The sequence below is a fragment of the Heterodontus francisci genome, chromosome 31 (assembly GCF_036365525.1).
Source record: "Heterodontus francisci isolate sHetFra1 chromosome 31, sHetFra1.hap1, whole genome shotgun sequence".
NCBI classification, from domain to species: Eukaryota; Metazoa; Chordata; class Chondrichthyes; order Heterodontiformes; family Heterodontidae; genus Heterodontus; species Heterodontus francisci.
This window is the reverse complement of record NC_090401.1, coordinates 56,306,444-56,324,568: the sequence shown is the minus strand read 5'-3', so window position 1 is coordinate 56,324,568 and position 18,125 is coordinate 56,306,444. Positions and strand designations below refer to the sequence as shown.

The window sequence follows — 18,125 nt, the reverse complement described above, 5'->3', positions numbered from 1 at the left end:
GTGGCCTCACCAACACCCTGTACAGTTGTAACAAGACTTCCCTATTTTTAAACTCTAACCCCCTAGCAATAAAAGCCAAAATTCCATTTGCCTTCCTAATTACTTACTGCACCTGCATGCTAACTTTGTGTTTCATGCACAAGAACACCCAGATCCCTCTGTAATGCAGTATTTTGTAGTCTTTCTCCATCTAAATAATCTGCCTTTTTATTCTTCCTACCAAAGTGGATTACCTCACAATTTCCCACATTGAACATCATCTGCCAGGTTTTTGCCCAGTCACTTAACCTATCTATATCCCTTTGCAGATTCTTTGCGTCCTCACCACAACATGCCTTCCCACCTATTTTTGTATCGTCAGCAAATTTGGATACACTACACTCTGTCCCTTCCTCCCCGTCATTATAGAGACAGTGAATAGTTGAGGCCCTAGGACCGATCCTTGTGACACCCCACTAGTTACGGCTTTCCAACCTGAAAATGACCCGTTGATCCTGACTCTCTGCCTTCTGTGTTAGCCAGTCCTCAATCCATGCCAACACATTACCCCCAATACCCGGAGCTCTTATGCTCTTATTTTGTGCAATAACCTTTTATGTGGCACCTTATCAAACACCTTCTGAAAATCCAAATACACTACATCTACTGGTTCCCCTTTATCCACTCTGCTTATTATATCCTCAAAGAACTCAAACAAATTTGTCAAACATGATTTCCCTTTCATAAAACCATGTCGACTCTGTTTGATTGCATTAGGTTTTTCCAAACTGTCCTGCTATTTCTTCCTTAATAATGGACTCCAGCATTTTCCCAATGACTGATGTTAAGCTAACTGGTCTGTAGTTTCCTGCTTTCTGTCTCCCTCCTTTCTTGAATAGGGGTGTCACATTAGCGGTTTTCCAATCCGCTGGTACCCTACTGGAATCCAGTGACTTTTGGTATATTATGACCAATGCCTCCACTATCTCTGCAGCCACTTCTTTTAAAACCCTTGGATGCAGGCCATCAGGTCCTGGCAACTTGTCTGCCTTTAGTCCCATCAGTTTGTCCTGACATACCCACTCATGAATGGTGAACAACTAAAACAAATAACTGGAGGAATAAAGACAAAAATGCTGGAATTACCCAGCAGGTCTGGCAGCATCTGTGGAGAGAGAAGCAAAGTTAATGTTTCAGGTCTGTGACCTTTCATCAGAACTAGCAAAGGTTAGAAAAGAATTAGGGTTTAAGCAAGTGAAGAGGAGGGAGGTGGAGAAGAGAACAAAGGGGAAGCTGTTTGATAGGACAGAGGGAGATTAAATACAGCTGTCCTGGGACAAAGGCAAAGAGTGTGTTACTGCTTGCGGCGAAACACAAAGCATTAGTCCAGAGAGAGCGTTAATAGCAGAATAATGAGCAATTCTGACATGAAAAGCAGACACGGTTAAAAAATGAATTTTTAAAAAGGCCAGTCATGCTCTGAAGTTCTTGAACTGAATGTTCAGTCTGCAAGGCTGTAGAGTGTCTAATCCAAAGATCAGGTGCTGCTCCTCAAGTTTGTGCTGATGTTCACTGGAACACTGGAGCAGGGCAAAAACAGAAATGTTGGCATGATCGCAGTGGGGAGTGTTGAAATGGCAAGCAACCAGAAGCTTCGGGTCATGCTTTCAGAGAGAGCGGAGGTCTTCTGCAAAGCGGTCACCCAATCTGCGTGGCCTTCCCAGTGTAGAGACACACTCTTTGCCTCAGGACAGCTGTATTATTTAATCTCCCTCAGCTCTATCAAACACCTTCCCATTTGTTCTCTCCCCACCCCCCCTCACTTGCTTAAAACCTAATTCTGATGTAAGCTCAAAAACCTGAAACATTAACTTTGCTTCTCTGATGCTGCCAGACCTGCTGAGTAATTCCAGCATTTGTTTTTATTTCAGATTTCCAACATCTGCATTATTTTGCTTTAACTAACTGGAGGAGGTGGCTCCACAAACATCCCCATCCTCAAGATGGGTGAGCCCAGCACATCAGTGCAAAAGATGAGGCTGAAGCATCTGCATCCAGCTTCAGCCAGAAGTGCCGAGTGGATGATCCATCTTGGCCTCCTACTGAGGTCCCCAGCATCACAGATGCCAGTCTTCAGCCAATTCGATTCACTCCACGTGATAAGAAACGGCTGAAAAGCACTGGATGCTGCAAAGGCTATGGGCCCTGATAACATTCTGGCAATAGTACTGAAGACCAGTGCTCCAGAACTTGCCAAGCCCCTAGCCAAGCTGTTCCAGTACAGCCACAACACTAGCATCTAACCGGCAATGTGGAAAATTGCCCAGGTATGTCCTGTACACAAAAACCAGGACAAATCCAACCTGACCAATTACCACCCCATCAGTCTACTCTCAATCATCAGTAAAGTGATGGAAGGTGGGAACAACAGTGCTATCAAGCTGCAGTTGCTGAGAAATAACCTGCTCAGTTTGGGTTCCGCCAGGGCCACTCAGCTCCTGACCTCATTACTCCCTTGGTTCAAACATGGACAAAAGAACTGAACCCCAGGAGGTGAGGGGAGAGTGACTGCCCTTGACATCAAGGCAGCATTTGACCGAGTATGGCATCAAGGAGCTCAAGCATAACTGGAGTCAATGGAAATCAGGGGAAACCTCTCTGCTGGTTGGAGTCATACGTAGCGCAAAAGATGACGCTTGCGGTTGTTGGAGGACAATCAACTCAGCTCCAGGACATCACTGCAGGAGTTCCTCAGGGTAGTGTCCTCGGCTCAACCATCTTCAGCTGCTTCATCAATGACCTACCTTCTATCAAGGTCAGGTGAAGATGTTCGTTGATGATTGCACAATGTTCAGCACCATTTGCAACTCCTCAGATACTGAAGCAGTCTGCGTAGAATTGCAGCAAGACCTGGACAACATCCAAGCTTGGGCTGATAAGTGCCAAGTAACATTCACACCACACAAGTGCCAGTCAAGGACCATTTCTAACAAGAGAGAATCCAACCATCTCCCCATGACAGTCAATGACATTACAAGGCTATGGGCCAAGTGCTGGAAAATGGGATTAGGATAGGTACTTGATGGCTGGCACAGACACGATGGGCCGAAGGGCCTGTTTCTGTGTCGTATAACTCTAAGACGCACTGCAGCAACTCACCAATGCTCCTTAGACAGTACGTTCCAAACGCACGACCTCTACCAACTAGAAGGACAAGGGCAGCAGATGCATGGGAACACCACCACCTGCAAGTTCCCCTCCAAGTCACACATCATCCTGACTTGGAATATCACTGTTCCTTCACAGTCACGGGGTCAAAATCCTGGAATTCCCTTCCTAACCCTATTGTTGGTGTACCTACCCCACATGGATTGCAGCGGTACAGGCCGGCTCAGATCAGAAAAAACCCGACCCCAACAGAACCACATTGGGCCAGAGACCGACCGGCTCAAGTCCCTCCATTTTTTCCCACGCCGTACCCGACCACCAGCAAGTTCACTTTACCCACCTTCCGATTCCGAATCTGCAGGAAGCTGCAGCATGAGCGCGATGATGTCACAGAGATGCTCACTTGCTCACTGCACAGACTCAAGATTCCCTCCTTGAGGTCCTGGATTCCCAACTCAGCCAGTGGGCTTACTGTGTGTCCGACCCAGACCTGAACTGGCCCGACCCGCACCAGACGCGTCGTGTCCTGTTGGGTTTGGGTCGGGTAGCAGGTCTTTATGCAGCGGTTCAAGAAGGCAGCGCACCAACACCTTCTCAAGGGCAATTAGGATGGCAATAAATGCTGGCCTAGCCAGCGACACCCACATCCCATAAATGGAAAAAAAAATTCAGATTGTAGATTGGAATAAACATCAAGAAAAATCCAATTACAGGTATTCACTTAGACCCACTAGCCTTTGAATATTTAATACATCCCACCTGCACTACACTTATCTGACTAATGTTAAATTCACCAGGATGATCTAATTAGCAAGAAATTCAAACTGGAAAAAACAAAGTAGTTCTGGGATTAAATACAGAAAGACTTCCAGTTTTCCAACAGAACCATTAAAACAAGATTGCTAAAATTCCAGTGCAAACTCAGAATATAACATTTTGTTAATCCTTACTTCCGCCTCCCCCAAGATGTCTTGACCCAATCACCATATTGCACCTTATATCCCATCACTCCATGGTTTATCCCAAACTAGCTGGTTTTCAATTTAATTATACAGTCACAGAAATTGACAGCACAGGCAGCCATTCAGCCCATCGTGCTGGTTCTTCAAAAGAGCAGTCATCCTTAAAGCCACAACCATGTTATCAACATACGAATTAGGAGCAGAAGTAGGCCATTTGGCCCCTCGAGCCTGCTCCACCATTCAATAAGAACATGGCTGATCTGTTTGGGTCTTGAATTCCACACTCCCATGTACCTCCGATAACCTTTGATTCCCTTGCCTAGGAATCTATCGACCTAGCGTCATAGATACAGCACTGAAACAGGCCCTTCGGCCCGAGTCTGTGCCGACCATCAACCACCCACCCATTTATACTAATCCTAGATTAATCCCATGTCCCGTACCACATCCACACCTTCCCTCAATTCTGCCTTAAATATTTAATGACCCACCTCCATCACCTTCGGAGAGTTCCGAAGTTGCACAACACTCAGTAAAACTCTCTCATCTCTATCCTAAAAAGGGTAAGCCCTAATTTTAAAACTGTATCCCCTAGTTCTGGACTCACCCACAAGAGGAAACATCCTTTTCACATCCACCTCGTCAAGACCGTTCAGGATCTTGTAAACTTCAATCAAGTCTCACCTCAGTCTTCTAAACTCAACTCCTCATAAGACATCCCGCAGAAGGTCAGACAGACAGAGAATTACTAGAAAACAATACTTTATTGCTGATCCACTACAGTTACGACCACACTAGGAAGTTTGGGTGGAGGGGAATATTTTTTCTTTGCACCTTAAGAAAAATTGCAAACCCACTTGAAATCATAAACCTACCCTACATTACAGATAGTGCACAGCAGAAATCTCCTTCAGGATTGGCTATTGAAATCAGCCATCGAGGTAGAAGAGGGTGCAAGATGTGGAAAGGGACTAGGAAAATACAGAAATCAAGGAAGAGGAATACGAGTAAAAGGCAGTACGACAATAGTTTTCAAATCTTTAAGAATTTCAGAAAAAGATAAAAATAAAGTCAGTGTCAAAGTACGTTATAAGTACATGGGAAGCACAAGTAAAGCGTACATGATTTTGTTCTCTTTTAAGGCCATATGAACTAGTAGCAGTAGGCGGCAATTGAGCCCCTCGAGCCTTCTCTGCCATTCAGTACGCTTATGGCTGATCTCACCTCTGCCTCAACTCCATTTTCCTGCCCGTTCTCCATAACCCTTCAACCCTTTACAATAAAAAATCTGTCTATCTCCTTAAATTTACCCAATGTCCCGGCATCCACCGCACTCTAGGGTAGAGAATTCCAGACTCACGACCCTTTGAGAGAAGTAATTTCTCCTTTGTTTTAAATCTGCTGCCCCTTATCCTAAAACTATGACCTCTCATTCTAGATTGCCCCACAAGAGGAAACACCCTCTCTACGTCTACTTTATCAATCCCATCTCCTCTCATTCTGCTAAACTCAAGAGTAAAGGCCTATATTGCTCAATCCCTCTTCATAAGACAAACCCCTCATCCCTGGAATCAATCTAGTGAAACTCCTCTGAACTGCCTCCAATGCAACTAAGTAATGGGACCAAAACTGTATGCAATACTCAAGGTGCGGTCTCACTAATGCCTTGTACAGTTGCAACATTTCCCTACTTTTATATTCTATTCCTTTAGCAATAAATGCCATCCTTATTACCTGTTGTACCTGCATACTAGCTTTCTGCGATTCATGCACGACGACACCCAGATCCCTCTGCACCGAAGCATTGAAGTTTCTCTCCATTTAGATAATAATTTGCCTTTCTATTCTTCCAACCAAAGTGGATAACCTCACACTTATCCACGTTAAACGCCATCTGCCAAATTTATGCCCATTCACCTAACCTATTTGTAAATTTCTTATTTCTTTACTGCAACTATCTTACCTATTTTAGTATCATCTGCAAATTTGGCTATAGTACCTTCTACCCCTGCATCCAAGTCATTAATATATAGTGTAAATAGCTGGGGCCCAAGGACCGAACCCTGTGGCACCCCACTAGTTACATCTTGCCAACCAGAGAAAGACCCATTTATCCCGAGACTCTGTTTTCTGTTGGTTAGCTAATCCTCTATCCAAGCTAATAAACTGCCCCTAACCCCATGTGATCTTACCTTGTGTATTAACCTTTTGTGTGGCACCTTATCAAATGCCTTCTGGAAGACGAGATATACTACATCTACAGGATCCCCATTATCCACTTTGCTGGTTACAGTTTCAATGACCTCCAGCAAATTAGTCAAACACGATTTACCCTTCATAAAACCATGTTGACTCTGGAATTGCGTTTTGACTTTCTAAATGTCCTGTTATTACTTCCTTAATAATGGATTCTAACAATTTTCCAATGACAGATGTTAGACTAACTGGTCTGTAGTTTCCTACTTTCCGCCTCCCACCCTTTTTGAATAAGTGAGTTATATTAGTTTTTTCCAATCCACTGGAACCTTGCCCACATCCAGGGAATTTTGGATCATTATAACCAATGGATCCACTACCTCCGCTGCCACTTCCTTTAAGAACCTAGGATGTAGGCCATCAGGCCCTGGGGACTTGTCTGCCTTCAATCCCAATAGTTTGCTCATTACTTTTTCCCTTGTGATGATTGTTCCAAGTTCCTCTCTTTCTATAACCTCTGCATTTCCTGTTACTATTGGGATGGTACTAGTGTCCTCCACGTGAAAACTGAGGCAAAATACTGATTTAGTGTTTCTGCCATTTCTGTGAACCCCTCTATTAACTCCCCTGTCTCATCCTCCAAAGGACTAACATTCACTTTAGCTACTCTTAACTTTTATATACTTATAGAAGCTTTTGCTATCAGTTTTTATATTTTGCGCTAGTTTTCTTTCATAATTTATCTTTGCTCTTTTTATTACTTTTTTTAGTAACCTTTTGTTGATCTTTAAAAGTTTCCCTATCTTCCAGCCTGCCACTGGCCTTTGCAATATAGTATGCCATAGTTTTTGTCTTTATGTTATCCTTAATTTCCTTGCTTAGCCATGGATGTTTTTTTACCCCTCTTAGAATCTTTCTTCCTCTCTGGAATATATTTTAGTTGGGAGGAATTGAAGATCTCTGTAAACATCTGCCACTGCTCATCAACTGTCCTACCTTTTAGTCTTCCTGCCCAGTCCACTAGGGCCAAATCAGTTCTCATGCCTATGTAATTACCTTTGTTTAACTTCAGAACACTGGTGTAGGACTCCAGTTTCTCTCGCCCTCAAACTGAATTTGAAATTCTAGCATGCTATGATCACTCTTCCCTAGAGGATCCTTAACTATGAGATTAATTAATCCCACCTCATTACATAATACCAAATCTAGAATAGTCTGCTCCCTGGTTGGTTCCACAACATATTGCTCCAATAAACAATCTCTAATACCTTCAATGAACACTCTCTCGAGGCTACCCTTGCCGATTTGATTAATCCAGCCTATATTCATATTAAAATCACCCATGATTATTGCAGTACCTTTCTTACAAGCCCCCAGTGTTTCCTGGTTTATACTGTGCCCCACTGCAGAACTACTGTTTGGGGACCTATAGATTACTCCCACCAGGGACTTCTTTCCCTTGCTATTTCTTATTTCTACCCAGACTGATTCTACGCCTTGATCTCCAGTGCCTATATAGTTTCTCACTACAGCACTGATCGCTTCCTTTACTAACAAAGCTACACCACCTCCTTTTCCTTCCTGCCTATCCTTCGGAAATACTGAGTACCCTTGGATATTCAATTCCCAAACCTGGTTTCTCTGCAACCACGTCTCAGTAATCACCACTAAATCATACCCATGCGTCTCTACTTGCACGGTTAACCCGTTTATTTTGTTCAGAATGCTTCGTGCATTCAGATACAGAGCCTTTAAGTTTGTTCTATTATCAAATTTCCCTACTCTTGTACGATTCATTGGCGCAATATGACGTTCACGCACTGTCCCTTCCTTTTATTTTCTGGTAGCAATCAGCCTCATCACTAATCTGCACTCCTACCTTCTCCTTTAACTTTGACTTCCTAATTTTTCATACAACTTAACCCTCCCCCCACCACCCCCACTATTTAGTTTAAAGCCTCATCTACAGCCCTAGTTATGCGATTCGCCAGGACTCTAGTCCCAGCATGATTTAGGTGGAGCCTGTCCCATCGAAATGGCTCTCTCCTTCCCCAGTACTGGTGCCAATGTCCCATGAATTCAAACCCATTCCTCCCACAACAATCTTTGAGCCACACATTTACCTCTTTAATCTTATTGACCCTGTGCCAATTAGCTCGTGGCTCAGGTAGTAATCCAGAGATTATTACCTTTTTGTTTCTGCTTTTTAATTTAGCCCCTAGCTGCTCATATTCCCTCAGCAGAACCTCTATCCTTGCTCTACCTATATTGTTGGTACCTACGTGGACCACAACAACTGGATCTTTCCCCTCCCACTCAAAGTTCCTCTGCAGCCCAGATGAGATATCTTGAACCCTGGCACCAGGTAGACAACACAGCCTTCGGGACTCTCGTTCCTGGCCACAGAGAACTATCTATGCCCCTAACTATCCTATCCCCGATTACAATTACATTTCTTTCTCCCCCCACTTGAATGGCTCCCTGTACCATGGTGCTATGGCCAGTTTGCTCATCCTCCCTACAGTCTCTGCTCTCATCCACACAGGAAGCAAGAATCTCAAACCTGAGGGTCCTGCAACACTACCTCCTGGATCCCTCTACCTGCCTCACTCAGTCAGACCCTCCTGTCCCTAACCACTGTTGCTTTCACTCTTGCTTCACCTCTGTTTCATGATTTCTTTGCTTTTCCCTTTCACTGTTGCACCATCCCACCCCTGCAGTTCATATTCCACGTAGCACCTGCAGTTTTTGCACTGCTGGGTAGAGGGATTGCAGGCTGCTAATAGAATCCAGACAGCAGCTTGTTGAAAAGAGGCATATTTACATTTGAATTTTAGTTAACATTTGGCACCATCTGAAGTTGTTCATAGAACAGGCAAATCCCTACTCGACCCCTGCATCAATCCCCACAGTTACTGAATACATTTTTTTTTACAAAGAATGACCTGTAATAAACCATTGATCATTACACCACACCCCACAACTTAAGGCTCAATCTTGCTTCTATGCAGCACTGAAAGCTACAACCATTTAATTTTGATGTGGTTAACAGACTATGAGCAAACTAACTGTAGGACTCCACAGATGCCCCATAAAAAAATTCAAGCTCAGGCAAGGTTTCAAAATCCTTTCCCAAGCTAGAAAATTAAGATTACAGTGCATGTGGACTTACACTGGCCTTCATATTTCAACTCCTTTTACAAAAATGCTTTGTATTCTTCCTTTATTCACTGGCAAAAGCTGAATACGGCCTAAAAAGGCAGGGAACGGATACACCTGCAGTTTTACAACTATTATTGTGTTAGCCTGCAGTAAAATCACCCGAACAAAAAAACTACATCAATCTCCCACATTAAGATGGAAACAATTACCAACTGTAGCTTGAGATACTCAAGTTGCATCCATGTTATAGCACGATCAATTTATTCAATGTGGAATCAGTAATTTGATCCAGTCACATGTTATCAATACAGAGCCTACTTAAACGAATCTTAAAATTACACATTCTAGTGAAAGGAATTAGTTTCATACATGGGGAAAAATGCTCCACCTTCTGGGGCCTGACCCAACATTAAAAGAGTGCCCTCAGCCCAATAGCTAGCTTGTAAATTATTTCCATTTTAATGATGAAAGGATTAGAGTTTGGCAGCAGAGGCAACTGAAACTGCAGGCTGACAGACCGGACTGGAGGTGGTGGCAGGGAAGAGATGAGAAGGAAAGGAAACTGAACTTGGGTCAAATAGTATATAATTTTCCACGTCCGAGTTTGATGTGACAGTCAGGAAGGTAGATAGATATCAGCTGAAGCAAAAACCCGCATCAGAGAGGAAAGTTTCAGTTTTGCTAAAATTAAATTTGAAGTTTTGGTTCCTCCAAATTTTACTCTTGAATAGGCAGTTAGAGAGATAGCAGCAGCTGTTGGGCCACTGATCGAAACAATAAACTGGGCATAGTCAAGCTACCGGATAATGTTATGGAGGCACATGTAAATGAAGACGAAGCAGCCAAGGATGAAACCCTATAGTACTGCATAGGTGTGAAAGGGTAAGTCATTGGAGGCAATGCAACAGTATGATTAGAAACATTTAAGCTTGAAATGAATGCCCAACATGCCCACTTTAATGCATCTCTAGTTAAAAACCTAGAAATCGAAGAAGTAAATGAGCATCAACAGCCACCCAATTACTAATTCTGTGCCTAGCTGACAACCAGATTTCCATTTGTCGTCTTCAAACTCTTGCCCAATAGAGAACAATTCGCGTGAACCAAACTCATTATTCAATTATAATCTTTTTTTTAAGCTGACATCTTAAGCATTAACAGCTGGAAAAAGGTGCATCGGGTGCAATATGCACACAAGCTGAAAAAGTGAAATGCATATATGTAGATTGCACAAAATACCAAGCATTACAAAATGAGTGTCTTGGGAGAAAAAAAAACTGCACAGATGAGGTGTATACACATTGCATGCCACTCATCCAGGCTTAATGAGCTTGCAGGTTAAAATGACTAAGTATTGAAATTTTACACTTCATCTGTCCCCTTCAAAACTAATTAAATGGGAGGAAGATTTGATTTGCAGAGCGCATTTCTCAGACTAGAGCAAAAACCACAAACTCAGCAAAACTGAAGTCCAAATGTCTGGGTGAAAAGTTCTAATTTATTATCTAGCCTATGTAATCAGCTCCTACAACACAAATAATTTGACTTCTATCAAATCAATCTAGCAATGTTTAAGTTGCTCAGACTACTAGAACCTCACAGTTTTCAGTGGCTGCAAGTGATTTATTAATGGATGATGAGAGATGACAGAACTTGTCATTTATTAGCAAATGCTGCCAAACAGGCTTGTTGTTAGAAACAAAAAAAATTAGAAAAATGAAATACAGTACAAGATTTACTTTATTTTAAAATTGAATTTGCACTTTTTTCCCCCCCAAAAGAAAAGACTGCATATTCTACATCACTTCCCTCAATGTGGTCTCTCCCATCAAACAGAAATAACTGAAGAATCACAACTCAGTAAGATTTTAAGCCATCCCACCTGACAAGAACAGGGTAGCTAAGTTAGAACAACTGCATTTCTGCTTTGTTTTTGCTGACCGCCTCATGAACATATGAAAATTAGAACCTCACTGCACTCACCTTGACGGAGCTAAAATGATTGTTTTGAGGGTCACTATGAAGGATACCAAGCCAGGCAACCAGATGATCATAGGGATCTGTGTTTTTTGGATTTCCAAGCTCAGAGACTGATGGTTCCCAATTTTTCTGATCTGACTCACCCTAGATCAGCATCCACAGTTAACATGAGTCTTGCTTCATAGTTTTAGAAGAGGAATAGATATAACAGCCTGCACAACCAGGAACAGCAACAAATGAACCAATAAGACAGGCAAGGGGGATTGCTCACAGGAGGCCCCACCCAGACCATAGTGCTGACTGGCTAAAAGTGATGTTTCCTGGATATGAGGAGTAGCACATGAGGAAGCCAGTTGCCAACAATTGTCAAAGCCAGCATCACCTTTAAACTTTTTGCTTTGGATTCCTTTCAGGGAGCTTCAGGGGTCAACTCTCAGTCAGCAACACGCAAGTGTATCAAACAAGTCACCAATGCCATATTTGCAAGGGATAAATCAAGAAGCCACCTTTCCTATGAAGGTCAGTCAAAATGAGCATACTCTGGGATTTGAAGCAATGGCTGGCTTCCCTTGATTTCATGTAGTTACAGACTGCACTCGGGCAGTCTCCAGCTTTCGTTAACAGGAAAGAGTTGCACTCTAGTCACGTCCAGTTGTGATTTTGTCATCAATTGAATCGATAATTCTATGATTGACACTAGTTTTTTCAGCCTGCGCAGACATGGGCTGAATGGCCTCGGTGCGGTAATTTTTCTGTGGTTCTTTCTATATTTCTGTACCTACTTGGTACAAACACAAGATACAGATCTAATGATATTTAAAGAAGCCATCTTAAAGTCTTGAATTTATATAGCACCTTTCACGACCACCTAACGCCTCAAAGCAATTTACAGCCAATGGAGTACTTTTGAAGTAAAAACAAGAAATGCTGGAACCACTCAGCAGGTCTGGCAGCATCTGTGGAAAGAGAAGCAGAGTTAACGTTTCGGGTCAGTGACCCTTCATCGGAACTTTTGAAGTGTAGCCACTGTAGTAATGTAGGAAATCTTAGGTTAGCAAAGTGCTATGGAGCCACACTTGCCAGTGCAACTAAAAAAAGTACTTTTTAAAACCATAAATACTCAATATATATATTTACACATGTGAAAAAACATGCCTGTTCCTTCATGAAACAAATTACCTTGGCTCTGAAACAGCTTGTGATCAAACAACTCCAGCTCTCAGCTTAACCTAGTTTGACCATGTGCATTAATTAATTTTGACGATTCAGTTTTTAAGCATCTACGCGCAGCACATGTCTGGAAGCTTCACTGAAATGTTTTATTTGAAAAATAAAATCTCTGGCCTCTCATGACTTCTAGAATGGCACTTAAGATTTAAGATGAACAGTGAATTAGTCCATTAAGGGAATGGAAACAGCTTGATGTATGTAAATATCAAGTGCCTTTTGATCAACTGCTTCATTTCTGCTTTAAATCAATTGCCCCAAACAGCAACTCATGCTAAGTTCTTCAGTTCATGTCCATCTCTGGGAACCTGGGTGTGTAGGTGCATAAATCACTGAAGGTGGCAGGACAGGTTGAGAGAGCAGTTAATAAACATACAGTATCCTAGGCTTTATCAAAAGGGGCATAGAGTACAAGAGCAAGGAGGTTATGTTAAACTTGTACAAAAACACACGTTCAGCCTCAACTGGAGTATTGCATCTAGTTCTGGGCACCACACTTTAGGAAAGATGTGAAGGCATTGGAGTGCAGAAAAGATTCGGATGAATGGTTCCAAGGATGAGGTACGTCATTTACGAAGATAGATTGGAGAAGTTGGGACTGTTTCCTTGTAGAATAAAAGGCTATGAGATTTGATAGAGGTATTCAAAATCATGTGGGGTCTGACAGTTGATAGGGAAAAAGTGTTCCCACTCATGAAAGGATCAAGGAGGAGGGGGCACAGATTTAAGGTAATTGGCAAAAGCAATGGCGACAGGAGGAAAAACTTTCACACAACGAGCGGTTAGGATCTGGGATGCACTGCCAGTGTGTGTGGTGGAGGCAGGTTCAATCAAGGCACTCAAAAGGGAATTAGATAGTTATCTGAAAAGGAAGAATGTGCAACTTTACGGTGAGGTGGCGGGAAAATGGTACGAACGGAATTGTTCATTTGGAGAGCCGGTGCAGACATTATAGGCCGAATGGCCTCCTTCTATGCTGTAACAATTCTGTGGTTCTGTGATTTTAACACATTAGGCAAAATTTTCAACATTGGTGAGGATGTTAAACAAGGTGCAGTAGATTGGGCCGTCTATTATATACCTTGTCTGGTTTTCCTCTACAAGTCGAAGGAAAGAAAAAAAAAATCAGGTAGGCTGTTTAACAATCATACTTAGCCCTACTAACTAAGTTGCTCAATGTTTCTCAATTGTGCTAGTTTCCACATGGCTTGCTTGTTCATTTTCCAATCATTTCCTCTATCATGGCTGCCTCTCTGACCTTGCATCGTCAAAGCCTGTACAACATTGCTTAGGTATACTACTCAAGAATGCTAACTTTATCAACGGTGCCCATTCTCAAATGAATTATCTACAACCAGTTAAAACTTTGGGATACCTGTTTTGCTCACACTTCAATACTCATCAAAAGTTTTAGCAAAGCATCAAGAACAAGGTGAGACAGGACTGCACTGTCCAAAGTAGTAAAGGCCTGCTCAGGTCAGGAAATAAAACCCCATCCAAACCAGACAGGACCACATTGGACCCGAGTCAGAGTCCCTCCACTTTTTCCCGCGCCCGACCCAACCCAGCCCGACCACCGGAATGGTTAGCTACCTTGATTCCATAGTGCACTCACTCACTCACTGTACCATTTTTGGATTAAGGAAGCTGCAGCATGAGCGTGATGACGTCATTGAGACATTCATTAGCAGACTCAGTTTCCGTCCTTGACATCCCTGACTCCAGCTCAGTTAAATGTTTCAACTTTTACACACTCCACTCCAGCAGAGGAAAATGCAAGACTTCCTGTGTGTCCCCAACCCGAGCCCGAAAGCCAGACCCGACACATGCCGTCGGGTCCGGGTCAGGTAGCAAGCCTTTACAACGTAGTGTATTTCATCATTAAAAAAAGGAATAAAGGGAAGAGTACTTGGGCAATGTTGGTGCAAGTCCAGACAGATAAGAAATCTGGCTATAATACAGCATCATTTGGACACGTAGAAGCTATAAAGGATACTCAAGAAACCAAAAGGCTAGTGGAAGAAAAACAGACTCCACTGGTCTGTTTTTCTGATATTGTTGCAACAATGTAGGAAGCTATACTCGTGATAAGAATGTCAAGTGTGGATAAAGTCACCTCATCCCATCTACATTTCTTACTAAACGTAGTTACAGGCAAATGTTTGTCACAATAACATTTGCAGAGATAGCTGATCGGAGAGGTTAAGGACAAAACATGCACAGAAAAAAGCTGCTGGTTACTCTGTTGGAGGGATTCACATATTTGAGTGTATCAATTTTACCTTTCCCCACCAAAAGGATTTATATGCAGTCTCCTTGAAGATATAAATCTAATAACTTCTCTGTAGTACATAGAAATTGCTCATTGTACTCATCAGAAACCTGTCGTTTATCCTCCCAATCTGGACAATTTCAGTAGCAGGAAATCCTTTTCCCAAAAACATACTTTAGTCATCCACTCTCCAAAACAGGTCAGGAGGCCATGCTGTTTTGTGGTCTTACCTTCTTTTTGTCCCGCATTGAACTTTTCCCTCTAACCATGATCTTGCAACCAGTCTCCGCTTCCAGCTGTTTTGCTGTGAGCCCTCTTGGGCCAAGGATTCTGCCAACAAAGTTAAACTGAGGAAGATAAAAGAAAAAGGCCAATGTCAGAACACAATATAATTACATTTGATTATACTACTGCATGGCACATTTATAGTACTGGATTAACCCTATAAAACTGACAGCCCTATAATACTTATATACAAAGTAACCTTCACTTTAGACTGCCAACAACTTGACACAAACAAGCTTCTGCGAGACAATTTTTAAAGATTTTAGCACATACATGTATAAATAAAAATATTAAATAAGTTACACCAAATTCCACAATAGTTTTACCATGACAATTACCTATAATTTAGCAGATTTGATTCATCTTTCACTGAAAGCTACCATCTAAATCAAGTCTCATTGAAAATTTCCTTGAAAATAAGTTTCCACATTTTGCAGTTACCTGTAACTGGCAGGGAAAGGGTGAGGACAGGAGAGAAAGAGAACACACACAGACCAGGAGACAGAGATAGGAGAAAGCAAGAGCTAAAAGAGGTTCCTCACACTAAAGCCCAAGTTTAAAAAACAAATTTTGGAAATTGAGTTATCAGAACTGTCATTTTTGAGTCAGTTTATGTACGTGCTCTAACTGCTAATCCTATCAGAAAGAGTGTCTTTTTTTTTGTTCTAAAATTAATTAAAAGTTGAATTTTGGAAGTAAACAAAGTCTCGAAGGAAGGGTGAAAGGATAAGAGGGTAATAGGTTCAGGGAAAGACAAGGAAGAAATCAAGGCTAAGTAGATGGATGGTTAAGACTGAGCTAAAAAAACAGTAGAACAAAGGTGGAAGAGGAAGGGATGGCGTACTTGTCATTGGGGTGGGGTGAGAAGGAAGTTACTAAGCCAAGAGCCACATTTTCCCTACAACCCCAGTCCCAAAATTGCTGACTCCTACCCAAAAGGAGCAGCCGAAAAAGAACAGAACAGGGCAGGGAACAAAGTGTGACAGCAAGAAAAGAGTTGGAAGAGGAAATAGACAAACAGCAACATTAAGACAGGTAAGAGACCCAATTCTCCAACAGAGTGCAACTCCATGGAAGAAGTTGTTGTGTTAACATACAAGAATTTTTTTTAAGTGGCCAATTTTCAGGGTTTGTTGGAGTTCTAAGTGCTGTATTTCCCATTTGGACAAAATCAGAAAATCCACAAATGCAAAATCACGGCAGATGCAAAAGAAGTATTGAGCTCTAAAAATTAAACAAAGAGTAGGATTTTCAGTTCTTAATTTTCATCCTTTAGGATCCTGTACTCCTATTTATTGGCCTCAGCTTGCCCGTTACAGTTTGAATTCCCTCCCACCACTTTGGTGTTGCATTCATAGCAAACAGGCTGCTTCATAAACAGACCAAGTCTCATGAACCAAAATGGATACCTCTATTTGAGCTATGAATGAGATAATATGCCCAGGATTACCAATTACCTATCCTCTATTTACGGCAAACACTGTAGATCATGTGGGACGCGACATGACCCAACTCCTTTGAAACACAGAATACCACAGACTGCAGCACAAGCAAAATTGAAGATTTCTGAAATGAATATAGTGAAATTTGGAAGATACTGTACATTAACTAATCAAAGTAGAATTGGCCCATTGGAAGAAGGGTTAAACTATCTTTTTAAAATGCAAGTAATGGGACTTTTATTTTCCTTGAACAGCATTGTGAATGAATCAAGTAGTGTCTAGCTCACCCAGTAAATCAAGATCTCCAGGACTAACACATCAAGTCCTGATTTAACACAATGGGCAGAATCTTGTGGACTTAGCCCCTGCCGACTTTGCCAAGGCTCTTTCTCAGAGCAATAGCATTAGCACCCCGAGTCCAGGTTCCCCCGACGAGGGGGAAGGCAGGATGACGCAGCTATTCTGTCAAAGGAAGGATTTCCAATTAAAGGGACCACAGCATGGGTTACAAGAGTTCAACCAACATTGGATTTCTGAAGTTGCAGCAATCACAGGGAGAGAGTGTAGACCTGGGAAAACAGCTCCCAGGTGTCTTCACTCTTACCTAGAGGTCCTGCTGCGGTATCTGAGGGGCCTTAGTGACACAAGAGCTCTCCCAAGGACAGAAAGAGGGATACAATGGCCTAGTGGTAATGTCATGACCTTGTCACCCAGAGGCCCAAACTAATGCCCTGAGACACTAAATCCCATCACAGCAGCTGGTGGAATTTAAATTCAATTAATTAATAAAAATCTGGAATGTATAGCTAGACTCAGTAATGGTGCCACAAAATTATCAAGTGTTGTAAAAATCCATCTGGTTCACAAATGTCCATTAGCAAAGGAAACCTGCCATCCTTATCTGTCTGGCCTACATGTGACTTCAGACCCACAGCAATGTGGCTGACTCTTAAAATGCCCTCTGAAATAGTCTAGCAAGTTGTTAAGGGCAATTCGGGATAGGCAAACAAATGCAGGCCTTGCGAGCTACACGCACATCCCATGGAAGAAAAAAACTCTCCAAATAAGCAGGCATGGATGTAAGTGTCCGTGGAAGTGAGCAGAAGTATGCCCCCTCCAACCTGGAGACAGTGCACCAAAAGGATCCAGGACCTCAGAAGGACATGACAGATAAGTGGCAAAACACTTTCAGGTGCCAAGCCCCACCTTCTGACTTACCCAGCATTTCCTGTACAGCACTCCTCCCTCAGGTTATTATGGGGAATAAAGAAATGGCTGACCAACTAAATGCATACTTTGCTTCTGTCTTCACAAAGGAGGACACAAATATCATACCAGAAATGTTGGGGAACACAGGGCTTAGTGAGAGAGAGGAACTGAAAGAAATCAGTATTATTAGAGAAATGGTGTTGGGGAAATTGATGGGATTGAAGGCTGATAAATCCCCAGGGC

General features: G+C 42.3%; 1 protein-coding gene across 9 annotated transcripts in view; it reads right to left on the bottom strand.

Annotated features, from left to right (window-relative positions):
* The window catches only part of LOC137347295 (KH domain-containing RNA-binding protein QKI-like), a 121,220-nt gene that overhangs the window by 49,161 nt on the left and 53,934 nt on the right, over positions 1-18,125 (bottom strand). For all 9 annotated transcript variants that reach the window (XM_068011683.1, XM_068011689.1, XM_068011686.1 and 6 more), the window contains exon 3: positions 15,177-15,293. In XM_068011683.1, coding sequence (XP_067867784.1) covers positions 15,177-15,293 — 117 coding nt within the window. The remainder of the gene's footprint in view (positions 1-15,176; positions 15,294-18,125) is intronic.